The sequence below is a fragment of the Coregonus lavaretus genome (genome assembly GCF_964263955.1).
Source record: "Coregonus lavaretus genome assembly, chromosome: 24".
NCBI lineage: Eukaryota > Metazoa > Chordata > Actinopteri > Salmoniformes > Salmonidae > Coregonus > Coregonus lavaretus.
This window is the reverse complement of record NC_140011.1, coordinates 43,525,231-43,545,723: the sequence shown is the minus strand read 5'-3', so window position 1 is coordinate 43,545,723 and position 20,493 is coordinate 43,525,231. Positions and strand designations below refer to the sequence as shown.

At 43.9% G+C, this 20,493-nt stretch overlaps 1 protein-coding gene across 1 annotated transcript in view; it reads right to left on the bottom strand.

Annotated features, from left to right (window-relative positions):
* LOC311099895 (synaptojanin-1-like) overlaps nucleotides 1-20,493 on the bottom strand; it is an 88,812-nt gene that overhangs the window by 46,428 nt on the left and 21,891 nt on the right. Inside the window, exons 7-9 of the mRNA XM_084140614.1 lie at nucleotides 6,760-6,821; nucleotides 4,521-4,617; nucleotides 1,684-1,859 (exon numbers count right to left, since the gene is read on the bottom strand). Coding sequence (XP_083996740.1) covers nucleotides 1,684-1,859; nucleotides 4,521-4,617; nucleotides 6,760-6,821 — 335 coding nt within the window. The remainder of the gene's footprint in view (nucleotides 1-1,683; nucleotides 1,860-4,520; nucleotides 4,618-6,759; nucleotides 6,822-20,493) is intronic.

The following is a 20,493-nucleotide window of genomic DNA, read 5'->3' as shown; positions in this document are numbered from 1 at the left end:
GTGTTCTTCCGTTAAAGAACACCCTCTGTGTTCTTCCGTTAAAGAACACCCTCTGTGTTCTTCCGTTAAAGAACACCCTCTGTGTTCTTCCGTTAAAGAACACCCTCTGTGTTCTTCCGTTAAAGAACACCCCTCTGTGTTCTTCCGTTAAAGAACACCCTCTGTGTTCTTCCGTTAAAGAACACCCCTCTGTGTTCTTCCGTTAAAGAACACCCCTCTGTGTTCTTCCGTTAAAGAACACCCCTCTGTGTTCTTCCGTTAAAGAACACCCTCTGTGTTCTGTTAAATAGGTAACTCTCGACCCACAATATGACAGAGGACGTAAAGCCATAACACACATGTTATTTTCAGCAGCAGACTATGATCAATAATGTAAAAAGCTGCACTGAAGTCCAACAAAACAGCCAATCATCAGTAATTTGTGTTAGTGCCGTACATGTTGAATGCCCTTCCCTATAAGCGTGCTGAAAGTCAGTTGATGTGTTTATTGTGAAATCCCTTTGTGTCTGGTAAAAAAAAAAAAAAAAAAAAGTTTACTAAGGGTCAGTAGCAGGCTGATTGGTCGGCTGTTTGTACCAGTAAAGGGTGCTTCCCTTTTCATGGTAACATAATGACTTTTGCTTCCCTCCAGGCCTGAGGGCAAACACTTTCCTGTAGGCTTAGATTGAAGAGATGGCAAATAGGATTGGCAATATAGTCCGCTACCATCTTCAGTAATTTTCCATCCAAGTTGTCGGTTCTAGGTGGTTTGTCATTATTGATAGACAAAAAAATAAAAAAGAATCACCTCTTCCACACTCACTTTACGGAATTCTAAATTACAACGCTCGTCTTTCATAGTTTCATGGATATGAAGGTTCAGTTTGTTGTTGGCATGTATTGACAAAATGTGCTAATCTTGCCAATGAAAAAGTCATTAAAGTAGTTGGCAATATCAGTGGGTTTTTGTGATGAACGAGCCATCTGATTCAATGAAGGATGGAGCTGAGTTTGCCTTTTTGCCCAAAATGTCATTCAAGATGCTCCAAAGTCTTTTTACTATCGTACATCTTTGTTTCATAGTAGTTTCTTCTTCTTCTTTTTGTTTAGTTTAGTGACATGTTTAAATGTACAGTACACGTTTGGCCAATCGGCTTGCAGCCAGACTTATTAGCCACTTATTTTGCCTCGTCTCTCTCAACCATGCAATTTTTTTTTTTTTAATTCCTCATCAATCCACAGGGATTTAGCAGTTTTTAAAGTCCGTTTCTTAATAGTGAATGCTTATAAGTAGCTGGATTAGCAATGTCATAAATGCGTTAAGTGCGGCGCCTGGTTGCTCCTCATCACAGACAAGCTAATCTTCTCTACATCTTCAACATAGGAATCATTACAAAACGTTTTATATTTAATATTTTATTCTTATACACCATTTCAGGCAGCCTTTGGAACTTAGACTTTTCTAGATATCGAGTAGAGAGACGACGAAGAAGAGAGGATAGAGGAGGGGAGAGGAGAAATTGTTAAAATAACAACACATTTTTTCAATCCAAATTGATCTTCGTCAAGTGTCAGGCAGTGTCACCTGGTAACCCCGGTCTCTACAGAGTAGTAGAAGAAGCTACAGCCATCCGTGTGTGTGTGTGTGTGTGTGTGTGTGTGTGTGTGTGTGTGTGTGTGTGTGTGTGTGGTCTACGGTCTCACCTGGTAACCCCGGTCTCTCCAGAGTAGTAGAAGAAGCTACAGTCCTCCAGAAACTTGTTGAGTTGAGGTTTGAGGACACTGTGGAGTTTGTCAGTCTTGCCTCCCTTCACCATCTGATGGTAGTCAAAGTTGATCATCTTCACTGCTCCGGCATGCTCCGACGCCTTCAGGTGACTCTGACAGACAATGGGGGAAGACGTACAAATTCAAGAGGATCCTAAAAAACTGAACAGATGAAGACTAAAATGATCTGGGATCTGCTTCCAGATCTGCTTCAGGTACATGAACCTTGTGTGCTTGGAGAACGTTTTGTTGATTGGGGTTATAGTAGGATTAGATGTATCTGGAATGTTTTGTTGATTGGGGTTATAGTAGGATTAGATGTATCTGGAATGTTTTGTTGATTGGGGTTATAGTAGGATTAGATGTATCTGGAATGTTTTGTTGATTGGGGTTATAGTATGATTAGATGTATCTGGAATGTTTTGTTGATTGGGGTTATAGTAGGGTTAGATGTATCTGGAATGTTTTGTTGATTGGGGTTATAGTAGGGTTAGATGTATCTGGAATGTTTTGTTGATTGGGGTTATAGTAGGGTTAGATGTATCTGGAATGCTTAGTTGAGCTGGGGTTGGGGTTATAGTAGGGTTAGGGTTAGACGCTGTACCTGGAATGCTTGGAGTTAGGGTTGGGGTTATATTAGGGTTAGACGCTGTACCTGGAATGTATAGTAAGGTTAGGGTTAGATGTACCTGAAGTAAGTGTAGGGTCTCTTTTCCTGGAAAGCTTTGTTGATTTGGGTTAGGGTTGGGGTTATACAGTGCATTCGGAAAGTATTCAGACCCCTTCACTTTTACCACATTATGTTAAGTTACAGCCTTATTTTAAAATGGATTAAATAGTTTTCCACCCCCTCATCAATCTACACACAATACCCATTTACATAAGTATTCAGATCCTTTACTCAGTACTTTGTTGAAACACCTTTGGCATCGATTACAGCCTTGAGTCTTCTTGGGTATGACGCTACAAGCTTGGCACACCTGTATTTGGGGAGTTTCTCCCATTCTTCTCTGCAGATCCTCTCAAGGTCTGTCAGGTTTATTGGGGAGCGTCGATGCACAGCAAATTTCAGGTCTCTCCAGAGATGTTCGATCGGGTTCAAGTCCGTGCTCTGGCTGGGCCACTCAAGGACATTCAGAGACTTGTCCAGAAGCCACTCCCGTCTTGGCTGTGTGCTTAGGGTCGATGTCCTGTTGGAAAGTGAACATTTGACCCAGTCTGAGGTCCTGAGCGCTCTGGAGCAGGTTTTCATCAACGATCTCTATGTACTTTGCTCTGTTCATCGTTCCCTCGATCCTGACTAGTCTCCCAGTCCCTGCCGCTGAAAAACATCCCCACAGCATGATCCAGCCACCCTGCTTCACCGTAGGGATGGTGCCAGGTTTCCTCCAGACGTGACGCTTGGCATTCAGGCCAAAGAGTTCAATCTTGGTTTCATCAGACCACAGACTCTTGTTTCTCATAGTCTGAGTCCTTTAGGTGCATTTGGGCAAACTCCAAGCGGGCTGTCATGTGCCTTTTACTGAGGAATGGCTTCCATCTGGCCACTCTACCATAAAGGCCTGATTGGTGGAGTACTGCAGAGATGGTTGTCCTTCTGGAAGGTTCTCCCATCTCCACAGAGGAACTCTAGAGCTCTGTCAGAGTGACCATTGGGTTCTTGGTCACCTCCATGACCAAGGCCCTTCTCCCCCGATTGCTCAGTTTGGACGGACAATTCCTTCGACCTCATGGCTTGGTATTTTTAATAAATTTGAAAAAAATATATACAAATCTGTTTTCGCTTTGTCATTATGGGGTATTGTGTGTAGATTGATGAGGATTTTTTTAATTTTTTTAAAATCCATTTTGGAATAAGGCTGTAACGTAACAAAATGTGGAAAAAGGGGAAGGGGTCTGAATACTTTCCGAACGCACTGTAGGTAGGGTTAGGGTTTATAGTACGGTTAGGGTTAGATGTACCTGGAATGCTTTGTTGAGATAGGGTTAGGGTTTATAGTACGGTTAGGGTTACATGTACCTGGAATGCTTTGTTGAGATAGGGTTAGGGTTTATAGTACGGTTAGGGTTACATGTACCTGGAATGCTTTGTTGAGTTAGGGTTAGGGTTTATAGTACGGTTAGGGTTACATGTACCTGGAATGCTTTGTTGAGTTAGGGTTAGGGTTTATAGTACGGTTAGGGTTACATGTACCTGGAATGCTTTGTTGAGATAGGGTTAGGGTTTATAGTACGGTTAGGGTTACATGTACCTGGAATGCTTTGTTGAGTTAGGGTTAGGGTTTATAGTACGGTTAGGGTTACATGTACCTGGAATGCTTTGTTGAGATAGGGTTAGGGTTTATAGTACGGTTAGGGTTACATGTACCTGGAATGCTTTGTTGAGATAGGGTTAGGGTTTATAGTACGGTTAGGGTTACATGTACCTGGAATGCTTTGTTGAGATAGGGTTAGGGTTTATAGTACGGTTAGGGTTACATGTACCTGGAATGCTTTGTTGAGTTAGGGTTAGGGTTTATAGTACGGTTAGGGTTACATGTACCTGGAATGCTTTGTTGAGTTAGGGTTAGGGTTTATAGTACGGTTAGGGTTACATGTACCTGGAATGCTTTGTTGAGATAGGGTTAGGGTTTATAGTACGGTTAGGGTTACATGTACCTGGAATGCTTTGTTGAGATAGGGTTAGGGTTTATAGTACGGTTAGGGTTACATGTACCTGGAATGCTTTGTTGAGTTAGGGTTAGGGTTTATAGTACGGTTAGGGTTACATGTACCTGGAATGCTTTGCTGAGCATGTGTTCTCCTTCCTTCATGCCTAGCAAGTTGATGATCACCTGTTTCCCATACAGCCTCCTCAGAGCACTGAAGTGTCTGGAACACAGAGTCTCATACAGGTCAGATTACATACAGGTCAGATTACATACAGGTACTCATACAGAGACACGCATTGAGACACGCATACAGGTCAGATTACATAGAGAGACGCGCATACAGAGACGAGATATCACTCCCAACCAACACTTTACAAGTTGTGTTTATATTTTTGTTCAGTATAGTAGCAGATAGATCCCACTGCAGCCTTGCTAATGTCAACAAGGCTAGTTCTCTCTCTCGCTCTATATATATATATATATATATACACACAGTGGGGAGAACAAGTATTTGATACAATGCCGATTTTGCAGGTTTTCCTACTTACAAAGCATGTAGAGGTCTGTAATTTTTATCATAGGTACACTTCAACTGTGAGAGACGGAATCTAAAACAAAAATCCAGAAAATCACATTGTATGATTTTTAAGTAATTAATTTGCATTTTATTGCATGACATAAGTATTTGATCACCTACCAACCAGTAAGAATTCCGGCTCTCACAGACCTGTTAGTTTTTCTTTAAGAAGCCCTCCTGTTCTCCACTCATTACCTGTATTAACTGCACCTGTTTGAACTCGTTACCTGTATAAAAGACACCTGTCCACACATTCAATCAAACAGACTCCAACCTCTCCACAATGGCCAAGACCAGAGAGCTGTGTAAGGACATCAGGGATACAATTGTAGACCTGCACAAGGCTGGGATGGGCTACAGGACAATAGGCAAGCAGCTTGGTGAGAAGGCAACAACTGTTGGCGCAATTATTAGAAAATGGAAGAAGTTCAAGATGACGGTCAATCACCCTCGGTCTGGGGCTCCATGCAAGATCTCATCTCGTGGGGCATCAATGATCATGAGGAAGGTGAGGGATCAGCCCAGAACTACACGGCAGGACCTGGTCAATGACCTGAAGAGAGCTGGGACCACAGTCTCAAAGAAAACCATTAGTAACACACCACGCCGTCATGGATTAAAATCCTGCAGTGCATGCAAGGTCCCTCTGCTCAAGCCAGCGCATGTCCAGGCCCGTCTGAAGTTTGCCAATGACCATCTGGATGATCCAGAGGAGGAATGGGAGAAGGTCATGTGGTCTGATGAGACAAAAATATAGCTTTTTGGTCTAAACTCCACTCGCCGTGTTTGGAGGAAGAAGAAGAATGAGTACAACCCCAAGAACACCATCCCAACTGTGAAGCATGGAGGTGGAAACATCATTCTTTGGGGATGCTTTTCTGCAAAGGGGACAGGACGACTGCACCGTATTGAGGGGAGGATGGATGGGGCCATGTATCCCGAGATCTTGGCCAACAACCTCCTTCCCTCAGTAAGAGCATTGAAGATGGGTCGTGGCTGGGTCTTCCAGCATGACAACGACCCAAAACACACAGCCAGGGCAACTAAGGAGTGGCTCCGTAAGAAGCATCTCAAGGTCCTGGAGTGGCCTAGCCAGTCTCCAGACCTGAACCCAATAGAAAATCTTTGGAGGGAGCTGAAAGTCCGTATTGCCCAGCGACAGACCCAAAACCTGAAGGATCTGGAGAAGGTCTTTATGGAGGAGTGGGCCAAAATCCCTGCTGCAGTGTGTGCAAACCTGGTCAAGACCTACAGGAAACATATGATCTCTGTAACTGCAAACAAAGGTTTCTGTACCAAATATTAAGTTCTGCTTTTCTGATGTATCAAATACTTATGTCATGCAATAAAATGCAAATTAATTACTTAAAAATCATACAATGTGATTTTCTGGATTTTTGTTTTAGATTCCGTCTCTCACAGTTGAAGTGTACCTATGATAAAAATTACAGACCTCTACATGCTTTGTAAGTAGGAAAACCTGAAAAATCGGCAGTGTATCAAATACTTGTTCTCCCCACTGTGTGTATATATATATATATATATATATATATATATATATATGACTCCTGGTCAAAAGTAGTGCACTACATAGGAATAATAGGGTGCCATTTGGGATTCAACCAGTCTCCAGTCTTATGTGGTGACCCTGTTCCTTCCTTTTAACCAACTGCTTCAGTATGAAGCTCATCATCCAGAGGAAAGGGGGTGTCTCCTCTCCTCTCATCTCGTCACACTACTGTAAGGTTTACACAGCAAACAGACTGAAGGGAACACACTAATTACCTCTCAAAAGCCGGTGCGTTGGCCTCGTACCCTCTGGAGAGCTTGACACGATGAGAGCCCACCTTTAGTAGAGAGAGAGACAGACAGAGAGAGAGAGAGAGACAGAGAGAGAGAGGAAGACCAAGAGAGAGAGAGAGAGAGGGACAGGGAAAGAGAGACAGACACAGAGAGACAGAGGGAGAGAGAGGAGAGAGAAAGAGGGCGAGAGAGAGAGAAATACAGCGAGGTCATGTGGTTATCCTCTGTAGTACCCAGATAAACCCATTACTAGGGAGTCGAATTAACACACCAAGGTTATTATAGTAAACAAAAACGAAATCATGAATAAAAAACTTCAGTACACTGAAATCAAATAATTAACAAACCTGTTTGGGAAACTAAAACTATACTTAAACTATTATATTTAGACTCCAAAATGACCTAAAACGTAAATACATTTTCACAATGAGCACTTGTCTCTCAAATACATTGCTCCAGTTGTTGTTATCTAGCTAGTGAATTTTAGCCATATTAGCGTAGACGTAACATGAGTCAAAACACCTCAAAACAAGACATGGTATCAAGAGCAAGATAAAAAAAATAAAAAAAACATTTGTAAAGTGGTTGTCCCACTGGCTATAGGGTGAATGCACCAATTTGTAAGTCGCTCTGGATAAGAGCGTCTGCTAAATGACGTAAATGTAAATAAAACTAGCCGAAACAAGCCACCTTCGATTCCCCACATGGCAGCTTCTTGTCATTATTGCTAGCCATCAGACCATCCAGGAATCACAACACCCGTCCTTCTACCTCTGCGATGAGTGCGTATTCAATTGTGACGTTGTCAGCCAACCTGGTCTATTCAAGCTTTTTGGGCGTTTTCAAGATACTGAATGTGGCGGGTAAATGCGGCCAGGAGATTGCGATGTTTAGAATAGGCCTTGTGCATCACTATCACTGACTAGCAGGGGGGAAAATCTGCTTGGTAGCCAACTTCATTCATCTTGCATGCATGGCCGCAGCAAAGATGTTTTGAGTTGGGGGTGCTTGGGTAAAATAAATCACCTTCATAATAAAACATATAGGCCTAGCTATAATCCCATTTGTGTAGCGGCATACAGTCGGTTTATTTGGGGGGGGGGGGGCGGGGTCCGGAGAAGCAGGAAATAAATGTCTTTTTTATTTAAAAAACGCATTTCATGCAATTCTATGTATTTTACATGACAGAAGACGTCAGCAGAATCGTTTTAAAAAACGCAAATGGCTACCCTGACACTAACCAACTGAGATCAATAAAAATTGTCAGATCTTGAGTGCAAATGATAACCCAGGCCAATGAAGAGACACACAGATACAATGTTCAATATTCAGAGGAGATATATATATTTTTATACACACTGTAGATGCACATCTTAAAAATCAGGTTACAGACCAGTTAACTAGGCCTAAGACCGCTAGACTTAGCGCAACAATATTAGCAGACTAGTTATTGGTTTAGTTACAGACGCTAGCAGTGCTCTTATATAGGGAATAGGGAGCCATTTGGGACGTGTGGATGATCAACCGTGTGTGTCTGACACAAGGAACAGCGCTCTAGTCCAAAGTAGTGCACTATAAAGGGAATAGGGTGCCATTTCAGCCTGGGTGTCTGTCACAGACAGAGGGGCGTGTCCTAAACACAGACAGAGAGGCGTGTCCTAAACACAGACAGAGAGGCGTGTCCTAAACACAGACAGAGAGGCGTGTCCTAAACACAGACAGAGAGGCGTGTCCTAAACACAGACAGAGAGGCGTGTCCTAAACACAGACAGAGAGGCGTGTCCTAAACACAGACAGAGAGGCGTGTCCTAAACACAGACAGAGGGGCGTGTCCTAAACACAGACAGAGAGGCGTGTCCTAAACAGAGGTAGGATGCACTGCCTCTACTGTCCTGGCGTCTGTCAGAATCTCTCTGGCCCCGCCTCAAATCTGTCCATCTGTCCATTTCCACCTTTCCATTACTGGCCTCTCTTTCCTGTTCTAATTTCTTACACAGACTGGGGAGTGAGTCACAGACGCAGAGGAATACACACACACACACACACACACACACACACACACACACACACACACACACACACCTCGCGCTCTCACTCCACACACACACACACACACACACACACACACACACACCTCGCGCTCTCACTCCACACACACACACACACACACACACACACACACCTCGCGCTCTCACTCCACACACACACACCCTGGCAGACTCAGAGGGATATTGGTAAATTCTCCTTGAGGCGTCTGTCTGCCCCCCACTACAGGCCTCTGCCTGTTCTCCCTCACCCTTCTCCGTCAAATCCACACCATCTTTCCTCTCCCCTTTGCTTTAGGTAGGTGTACCTGTACATATGGCAGTGATCTACTACCATGCATATCTTCAGTCATGCAGCTGCCCTGGCCTGGCCTGGCACCACCCTCTCCCTGTGCAGTCCTGTCCTGTTCTTTGTCAACATGGTGCTTATTAAAAAAGTCCCACTCCAGCTATTAATTTCATTTTCCTATTGAAAAACAATATTCCAAGTACAAATACAGTAAAACTACACACAACTAAGGGTAAAAAAACAAACATGTTTTGAGCAAAATAGTATAATTTTTTATTTATTTTTTAGACACAGTTGCAGAATTCAAGGTTTGGCAATTAAAGGTGGTGTTCTGATGGTGCGCTCTGATGATGTCATTGACCTCCCCCCCTTACTTACAGGAACAATAGAGGAGTAATTGGAAAAGAGGCTCTAGGGAGGCTGGAGTGGGTCTTGAATAATTAATACTGTGTTACACAGAGATTCAGGTTACTGTTACATTCTATAGGCCCTAGTAACTACACAGGACACAGCCATGCTGCTGCAGCCTTTACTGACATGGTTTACTACACAGCCGTGCTGCTGCAGCCTTTACTGACATGGTTTACTACACAGCCGTGCTGCTGCAGCCTTTACTGACATGGTTTACTGACACAGCCATGCTGCTGCAGCCTTTACTGACATGGTTTACTGACACAGCCGTGCCGCTGCAGCCTTTACTGACATGGTTTACTACACAGCCATGCTGCTGCAGCCTTTACTGACATGGTTTACTACACAGCCATGCTGCTGCAGCCTTTACTGACATGGTTTACTACACAGCCATGCTGCTGCAGCCTTTACTGACATGGTTTACTACACAGCCATGCTGCTGCAGCCTTTACTGACATGGTTTACTGACACAGCCATGCTGCTGCAGCCTTTACTGACATGGTTTACTACACAGCCATGCTGCTGCAGCCTTTACTGACATGGTTTACTGCACAGCCATGCTGCTGCAGCCTTTACTGACATGGTTTACTGACACAGCCATGCTGCTGCAGCCTTTACTGACATGGTTTACTGACACAGCCATGCTGCTGCAGCCTTTACTGACATGGTTTACTGCACAGCCATGCTGCCGCAGCCTTTACTGACATGGTTTACTGACACAGCCATGCTGCTGCAGCCTTTACTGACATGGTTTACTACACAGCCGTGCTGCTGCAGCCTTTACTGACATGGTTTACTACACAGCCATGCTGCTGCAGCCTTTACTGACATGGTTTACTGACACAGCCATGCTGCTGCAGCCTTTACTGACATGGTTTACTGACACAGCCGTGCTGCTGCAGCCTTTACTGACATGGTTTACCACACAGGACACAGCCGTGCCGCCGCAGCCTTTACTGACATGGTTTACTGACACAGCCATGCTGCTGCAGCCTTTACTGACATGGTTTACTACACAGCCGTGCTGCTGCAGCCTTTACTGACATGGTTTACTGACACAGCCGTGCTGCTGCAGCCTTTACTGACATGGTTTACTACACAGCCGTGCTGCTGCAGCCTTTACTGACATGGTTTACTGACACAGCCGTGCTGCTGCAGCCTTTACTGACATGGTTTACTACACAGCCGTGCTGCTGCAGCCTTTACTGACATGGTTTACTGACACAGCCGTGCTGCTGCAGCCTTTACTGACATGGTTTACTACACAGCCATGCTGCTGCAGCCTTTACTGACATGGTTTACTGCACAGCCATGCTGCTGCAGCCTTTACTGACATGGTTTACTGACACAGCCATGCTGCTGCAGCCTTTACTGACATGGTTTACTACACAGCTGTGCTGCTGCAGCCTTTAGTGGGGTTTGGGCTTTCCTGCTACTAGCTTCCTGTCCAGGGGGTGTACTTGTACATAAAGCTGCCCCCACGCTACAGAAACAGAAGATGGGCTCCTGCCCTGTGGGCCGTTCTGACTCGGACAAGGCTACTTACAACTTACTACCAAAGTAACCTTGTCCCCTTCCTCGCTAGAGAGAGCCAGCTGAAGGACGGGATTACTACCAAAAGCCTCTTCCGGTAGCCCGGTAGCCCGGTGGCCCGGTAGCCTGGTAGCTCTCTCTATGTATGGCTCGTCTACCATAGAAGAAGCTGTCTCTATGTATGGCTCGTCTACCATAGAAGAAGCTGTCTATGTATGGCTCGTCTACCATAGAAGAAGCTGTCTCTATGTATGGCTCGTCTACCATAGAAGAAGCTGTCTCTATGTATGGCTCGTCTACCATAGAAGAAGCTGTCTCTATGTATGGCTCGTCTACCATAGAAGAAGCTGTCTCTATGTATGGCTCGTCTACCATAGAAGAAGCTCTCTCTATGTATGGCTCGTCTACCATAGAAGAAGCTGTCTATGTATGGCTCGTCTACCATAGAAGAAGCTCTCTCTATGTATGGCTCGTCTACCATAGAAGAAGCTCTCTCTATGTATGGCTCGTCTACCATAGAAGAAGCTGTCTCTATGTATGGCTCGTCTACCGTAGAAGAAGCTGTCTCTATGTATGGCTCGTCTACCATAGAAGAAGCTGTCTCTATGTATGGCTCGTCTACCATAGAAGAAGCTGTCTCTATGTATGGCTCGTCTACCGTAGAAGAAGCTGTCTATATGTATGGCTCGTCTACCGTAGAAGAAGCTGTCTATATGTATGGCTCGTCTACCATAGAAGAAGCTGTCTCTATGTATGGCTCGTCTACCATAGAAGAAGCTGTCTCTATGTATGGCTCGTCTACCGTAGAAGAAGCTGTCTCTATGTATGGCTCGTCTACCGTAGAAGAAGCTGTCTCTATGTATGGCTCGTCTACCGTAGAAGAAGCTGTCTCTATGTATGGCTCGTCTACCGTAGAAGAAGCTGTCTCTATGTATGGCTCGTCTACCATAGAAGAAGCTGTCTCTATGTATGTCTTGTCTACCGTAGAAGAAGCTCTCTCTATGTATGGCTCGTCTACTGTAGAAGAAGCTCTCTCTATGTATGGCTCGTCTACCGTAGAAGAAGCTGTCTCTATGTATGGCTCGTCTACCATAGAAGAAGCTCTCTCTATGTATGGCTCGTCTACCATAGAAGAAGCTGTCTATGTATGGCTCGTCTACCATAGAAGAAGCTGTCTATGTATGGCTCGTCTACCGTAGAAGAAGCTGCCTCTATGTATGGCTCGTCTACCATAGAAGAAGCTGTCTCTATGTATGGCTCGTCTACCGTAGAAGAAGCTGTCTCTATGTATGGCTCGTCTACCGTAGAAGAAGCTGTCTCTATGTATGGCTTGTCTACCGTAGAAGAAGCTGTCTCTATGTATGGCTCGTCTACCGTAGAAGAAGCTGTCTCTATGTATGGCTCGTCTACCATAGAAGAAGCTGTCTCTATGTATGTCTTGTCTACCATAGAAGAAGCTGTCTATGTATGGCTCGTCTACCATAGAAGAAGCTGTCTCTATGTATGGCTCGTCTACCATAGAAGAAGCTGCCTCTATGTATGGCTCGTCTACCATAGAAGAAGCTGCCTCTATGTATGGCTCGTCTACCGTAGAAGAAGCTGTCTCTATGTATGGCTCGTCTACCGTAGAAGAAGCTGTCTCTATGTATGGCTCGTCTACCATAGAAGAAGCTGTCTCTATGTATGTCTTGTCTACCATAGAAGAAGCTGTCTATGTATGGCTCGTCTACCATAGAAGAAGCTGTCTCTATGTATGGCTCGTCTACCATAGAAGAAGCTGCCTCTATGTATGGCTCGTCTACCATAGAAGAAGCTGCCTCTATGTATGGCTCGTCTACCATAGAAGAAGCTGTCTATGTATGGCTCGTCTACCATAGAAGAAGTTGTCAAACTGCTCCAGTCTCCTCCTCACACACAGTGCCATCAGAAAGTATTCATACCCCTTGACTTATTCCAGATTCTGTTGTTACAGCCTGAATTCAAAATTGCTTAAATAAAAATGTTCACGACCCCATCGACACAGAATACCCCATAATGCCAAAGTGAAAACATGCTTAGAAATTATTGCACAATTATTGAAAATGAAATACAGAAATAAGTATTCACACCCGAGTCAATACTTGTAGAAGCAACTTTGGCAGCGATTACAACTGTGGGTGAGTCTCTAAGAGCTTTCTACACCTGGATTGTGCAACATTTGGCCATAACTATTTTCCAAATTCTTCAAACTCTGTCAGATTGCTTGTTGATCATTGCTAGACAACCATTTTCAGGTCTCGTCATAGATTTAAGCAGATTTAAGTCAAAACTGTAAACAAACAAACAAACAAACAAAACTGTAACAAACTAATGAAAATGCTAGTGTGTTAATTAAAAATAAAAATTGTATTCTAATGTTACCTTAGAACGTCATAATCACAACCTTTTTTTTTTGCGATAGCATATATGAAACGTATGAATTACACTTTTAGAATGTTGCAGTCAAAATGACTTCTCATTAGCTTGAAGGTGGGGGGGAGCTCCCTCGAGGCCCAGTGGTTTTAATGTTAAGTACATTTTTACTCCTGAACTAATTTAGGCTTGCCATAACAAAAAGGGGTTGAATACTTATTGACTCAAGACATTTCAGCTTTTCATTTTTAATGAATTTGTAAAAATGTCTCAAAACATAATTCCACTTTGACATTATGGGGTATTGTGTGTAGGCCAGTGACACAAAATCTAAATCTAATCCATTTTAAAATTAAGTTGTGAACAGAACGGCTATTGCAGCAGACGACCACACCTTGTTCCGCCCCTATCAGCTAAAAACAAGAAGTGGCTCCAGAGTGCACGAGATCACCAACACTGAACAATTGCATGTTGCGTCGTGCTTTTGGAAGAGTCAGGATCTGGCGTAAGCAGCATGAGTCCATGGCCCCATCCTGCCTGTTGACAACAGTACAGAGTGGTGGCGGTAGTATAATCGTGAATGTTTTCCTGGCACAAAATAGGTCCCTTGGTACCAATTGAGCAATGCTTCCATGCCCCGAAGAATTCAGGCTGTTCTGGAGGCAATTGTGGGTCCAACCTGGTACTAGTTGGGTGTATCTAATAAACTGGCCACTGTGTGTATATTTAGAAAAGGACCAGCCAGCCAAATGTTAATATATATAGAAAAGGATCAGCCAGCCCAATGTTATCGGAAAGTATTCAGACCCCTTGACCTTCGACATTTATTTTATTTTGCCTTATTCCAAAATTGATTGAATAGTTTTTTTCCTCACCAATCTACACACAATACCCCATAATGACAAAGCAAAACAGGTTTTTAGAAATGTTTGCAAATGTATTAAAAATAAAAAACTGAAATATGACATTTACATAATTATTCAGACCCTTTACTCAGTATTTTGTTGAAGCACCTTCGGCAGCGATTACAGCCTAGAGTCTTCTTGGGTATGACGCTACAAACATGGCACAACTGTAATTGGGAAGTATCTTCCAATCTTCTCTGCAGATCCTCTCAAGCTCTGTCAGGTTGGATGGGGGAGCGTCGCTGCACAGCTATTTTCAGGTCTCTCCAGAGATGTTCGATTGGGTTCAAGTCCGGGCTCTGGCTGGGCCACTCAAGGACATTCAGAGACTTGTCCCGAAGCCACTCCTGCGTTGTCTTGACTGTGTGCTTAGGGTCGTTGTCCTGTTGGAAGGTGAACCTTCGCCCCAGTCTGAGGTCCTGAGCACTCTGGAGCAGGTTTTCATCAAGGATCTCTCTGCACTTTGCTCCGCTCATCTTTGCCTTGATCCTGACTAGTCTCCCAGTCCCTGCCGCTGAAAAACACCCCCACAGCATGATGCTGCCACCACCATGCTTCACTGTAGGGATGGTGCCAGGTTTCCTCCAGACAAACTCTTTGGCATGAATGCCAAGCGTCACAAAAGTTTAATCAGACCCAGAGAATCTTGTTTCTCATGGTCTGAGAGTCTTTAGGTGCCTTTTGGCAAACTCCAAGCGGGCTGTCATGTGCCTTTTACTGAGGAGTGGCTTCCGTCTGGCCACTCTACCATAAAGGCCTGATTGGTGGAGTGCTACAGAGATGGTTGTCCTTCTGGAAAGTTCTCCCATCTCCACAGAGGAACTCTGGAGCTCTGTCAGGGACCATCGGGTTCTTGGTCACCTCCCTGACCAAGGCCCTTCTCCCCCGATTGCTCAGTTTGGCCGGGCAGCCAGCTCTAGGAAGAGTCTTGGTGGTTCCAAACTTCTTCCATTTAAGAATGATGGAGGCCACTGTGTTCTTGGGGACCTTCAGTGCTGCAGAAATGTTTTGGTACCCTTCCCCAGATCTGTGCCTCAACACAATCCTGTCTCTGAGCTCTACGGACAATTCCTTCGACCTCATGGCTTGGTTTTTGCGCTGACATGCATGGTCAACTGTGGGACCTAATATAGACAGGTGTGTGCCTTTCCAAATAATGTCCAATCAATTGAATTTACCACAGGTGGACTCCAATCAAGTTGTAGAAACATCTCAAGGATGATCAATGGAAACAGGATGCATCTGAGCTCACTTTCGAGTCTCATAGCAAAGGGTCTGAATACTTATGTAAATAAGGCATTTTTCTTTTTTTTTGCAATAAGTTATGAAAACCTGTTTTCGCTTTGTCATTACAGGGTATTGTGCGTAAATTGATGAGGATTTATATTTATTTAATCCATTTTAGAATCAGGCTGTAATTTAACAACATGTGGAAAAAGTCAAGGGGTCTGAATCCTTTCCGAATGTGTACACACACCTACAAGCACCTGCACGGCATCAGCACCAAACAGGCATCGGTTGTAACAAAACAGGCATCGGTTGTAACAAAGCAGGCATCGGTTGTAACAAAGCAGGCATCTGTTGTAACAAAGCAGGCATCGGTTGTAACAAAGCAGGCATCTGTTGTAACAAAGCAGGCATCGGTTGTAACAAAACAGGCATCGGTTGTAACAAAACAGGCATCGGTTGTAACAAAGCAGGCATCTGTTGTAACAAAGCAGGCATCTGTTGTAACAAAGCAGGCATCTGTTGTAACAAAGCAGGCATCTGTTGTAACAAAGCAGGCATCTGTTGTAACAAAACAGGCATCGGTTGTAACAAAACAGGCATCTGTTGTAACAAAACAGGCATCTGTTGTAACAAAACAGGCATCTGTTGTAACAAAGCAGGCATCTGTTGTGTCATTCAAACTTACTTTTTGTTTTTGTTTATTTAGACTTTATTTTTAGACTTTTATCTTTGGACATCATTCTATCCCCCGCCCAGCAACTCCACCTGTCTCCAGTTCCACATCCCAACCCTCAGCCCATCCCACCTATCTCTGCTGGCCACCCTCGTCGGATTTCTACCAACCATATATCTTTCAACTATGCTAACGTACAATTTCAATCTATCTAATCGAATAGAATCCACAGATTGCGAGTTCAAGATAAATACTTTTACTAAGAGTATTAGTATATTAGTAATTGATTGACCAGGTCTCTCCAGATCTCCCAACAAAGGGTCAATTTCTAGGGTCAATTTTAGATACAGTGGGGAAAAAAAGTATTTAGTCAGCCACCAATTGTGCAAGTTCTCCCACTTAAAAAGATGAAAGAGGCCTGTAATTTTCATCATATGTACACGTCAACTATGACAGACAAATTGAGAGAAAAAAATCCAGAAAATCACATTGTAGGATTTTATATGAATTTATTTGCAAATTATGGTGGAAAATAAGTATTTGGTCACCTACAAACAAGCAAGATTTCTGGCTCTCACAGACCTGTAACTTCTTCTTTAAGAGGCTCCTCTGTCCTCCACTCGTTACCTGTATTAATGGCACCTGTTTGAACTTGTTATCAGTATAAAAGACACCTGTCCACAACCTCAAACAGTCACACTCCAAACTCCACTATGGCCAAGACCAAAGAGCTGTCAAAGGACACCAGAAACAAAATTGTAGACCTGCACCAGGCTGGGAAGACTGAATCTGCAATAGGTAAGCAGCTTGGTTTGAAAAAATCAACTGTGGGAGCAATTATTAGGAAATGGAAGACATACAAGACCACTGATAATCTCCCTCGATCTGGGGCTCCACGCAAGATCTCACCGCATGGGGTCAAAATGATCACAAGAACGGTGAGCAAAAATCCCAGAACCACACGGGGGGACCTAGTGAATGACCTGCAGAGAGCTGGGACCAAAGTAACAAAGCCTACCATCAGTAACACACTACGCCGCCAGGGACTCAAATCCTGCAGTGCCAGACGTGTCCCCCTGCTTAAGCCAGTACATGTCCAGGCCCGTCTGAAGTTTGCTAGAGTGCATTTGGATGATCCAGAAGAGGATTGGGAGAATGTCATATGGTCAGATGAAACCAAAATAGAACTTTTTGGTAAAAACTCAACTCGTCGTGTTTGGAGGACAAAGAATGCTTAGTTGCATCCAAAGAACACCATACCTACTGTGAAGCATGGGGGTGGAAACATCATGCTTTGGGGCTGTTTTTCTGCAAAGGGACCAGGACGACTGATCCGTGTAAAGGAAAGAATGAATGGGGCCATGTATCGTGAGATTTTGAGTGAAAACCTCCTTCCATCAGCAAGGGCATTGAAGATGAAACGTGGCTGGGTCTTTCAGAATGACAATGATCCCAAACACACCGCCCGGGCAACGAAGGAGTGGCTTCGTATGAAGCATTTCAAGGTCCTGGAGTGGCCTAGCCAGTCTCCAGATCTCAACCCCATAGAAAATCTTTTGAGGGAGTTGAAAGTCCGTGTTGCCCAGCGACAGCCCCAAAACATCACTGCTCTAGAGGAGATCTGCATGGAGGAATGGGCCAAATACCAGCAACAGTGTGTGAAAACCTTGTGAAGACTTACAGAAAACGTTTGACTTGTGTCATTGCCAACTAAGGGTATATAACAAAGTATTGAGAAACTTTTGTTATTGACCAAATACTTATTTTCCACCATCATTTGCAAATAAATTCATTAAAAATCCTACAATGTGATTTTCTGGATTTTTTTTCCTCATTTTGTCTGGCATAGTTGACGTGTACCTATGATGAAAATTACAGGCCTCTCTCATCTTTTTATGTGGGAGAACTTGCACAATTGGTGGCTGACTAAATACTTTTTTCCCCCACTGTACATGTTGTGCATTTTCAGCCATTCCTGAACCTGAGACCAGAACCAGGCAACCAGAGGGTAATACCAGGACAAATAGTCCATTGATTCTGTATCCTCGCAACAAAATCAGCAGAGCTGCGATGGTTGTATTCCCCAAATATTCAACATTTTATTGGTGGCAAGAATTCTGTACAATAAAGCACCAAGCGTTGAATCTTGTGTTGTTTTATATAATCAACTCATACACCCTGTGCCATGGAAAATCAAATCTCTTCCCAGCTATTTTGCAATCTGTTGGGTCACTGTCCTGTTGAAAAACAAATGATAGTCCCACTAAGCCCAAACTAGATGGGGTGGCGTATCACTGCAGAATGCTGTGGTAGCCATGCTGGTTAAGTGTGCCTTGATTTCTAAATAAATCACAGACACCAGCAAAGCACCCCCACACCATAACACCTCATCCTCCATGCTTTACGGTGGGAAATACACATGCGGAGATCATCCATTAACCCACACCGCGTCTCAGAAAGACACGGCAGTTGGAACCAAAAATCTCCAATTTGGACTCCAGACCAAAATACAAATTTCCACCGGTCTAATGTTCATTGCTCGTGTTTCTTGGCCCAAGCAAGTCTCTTCTTATTATCGGTGTCCTTTAGTAGTGGTTTCTTTGCAGCAATTCGACCATGAAGGCCTGATTCACACAGTCTTCCCTGAACAGTTAATGTTGAGATGTGTCTGTTACTTGAACTCTGTGAAGCAATTATTTGGGCTGCAATTTCTGAGGCTGGTAACTAATGAACTTATCCTCTGCAGCAGAGGTAACTCTGGGTCTTACATTCCTGTGACGGTCCTCATGAGAGCCAGTTTCATCATAGCGCTTGATGGTTTTTGCGACTGCACTTCAAGAAACTTTCAAAGTTCTTGAAATTTTCCGGATTGACTGACCTTAATGTCTTAAAGTAATGATGGACTGTCGTTTCTCTTTGCTTATTTGAGCTGTTCTTTCCATAATATGGACTTGGTCTTTTACCAAATGGGGCTATCGTCTGTATACCACCCCTTCCTTGTCACAGCACAACTGATTGTCTCAAACGCATGAATTAACTTTTAAGAAGGCACACCTTTTAATTGAAATGCATTCCAGGTGACTACCTCATGAAGCTGGTTGAGAGAATGCCAAGAGTGTGCAAAGCTGTCATCAAGGCAAAGGGTGGATATTTGAAGAATCTCAAATATAAAATATATTTTGATTTGTTTAACACTTGTTTGGTTATTACATGATTCCATATGTGTTATTTCATAGTTTTGATGTCTTCACTATTATTCTACAATGTAAAAAAATTGTAAAAATAAAGAAAAACCCTTGAATGAGTAGATGTGTCCAAACTTTTGACTGGTACTGCATAAACTCAGCAAAAAAGGAAACGTCCTCTCACTGTCAACTGCGTTTATTTTCAGCAAACTTAACGTGTAAATATTAGAACGAACATAACAAGATTCAACAACTGAGACATAAACTGAACAAGTTCCACAGACATGTGACTAACAGAAATTGAATATGGTGTCCCTGAACAAAGGGGGCCACCAGCTGCATTAAGTACTGCAGTGCATCTCTGTAGCTCAATTGGTAGAGCATGGCGCTTGTAACGCCAGGGTAGTGGGTTCGATCCCCGGGACCACCCATATGTAAAAATTTATGCACACATGACTGTAAGTCGCTTTGGATAAAAGCGTCTGCTAAATGGCATATTATATTATTATTATTATCTCCTCCTCATGGACTGCACCAGATTTGCCAGTTCTTGCTGTGAGATGTTAACCCACTCTTCCACCAAGGCACCTGCTAGATCCCAGACATTTCTGAGGGGGAATGGCCCTAGCCCTCACCCTCCGATCCAACAGGTCCCAGACGTGCTCAATGGGATTGAGATCCGGGCTCTTCGTTGGCCATAGCAGAACACTGACATTCCTGTCTTGCAGGAAATCACGCACAGAACGAGCAGTATGGCTGGTGGCATTGTCATGCTGGAGGGTCATGTCAGGATGAGCCTGCAGGAAGGGTACCACATGAGGGAGGAGGATGTCTTCCCTGTAACGCACAGCGTTGAGGTTGCCTGCAATGACAACAAGCTCAGTCCGATGATGCTGTGACACACCGCCCCAGACCATGACGGACCCTCCACCTCCAAATCGATCCCGCTCCAGAGTACAGGCCTCGGTGTAACGCTCATTCCTTCGACGATAAACGCGAATCAGACCATCACTCCTGGTGAGACAAAACCGCGACTCGTCAGTGAAGAGCACTT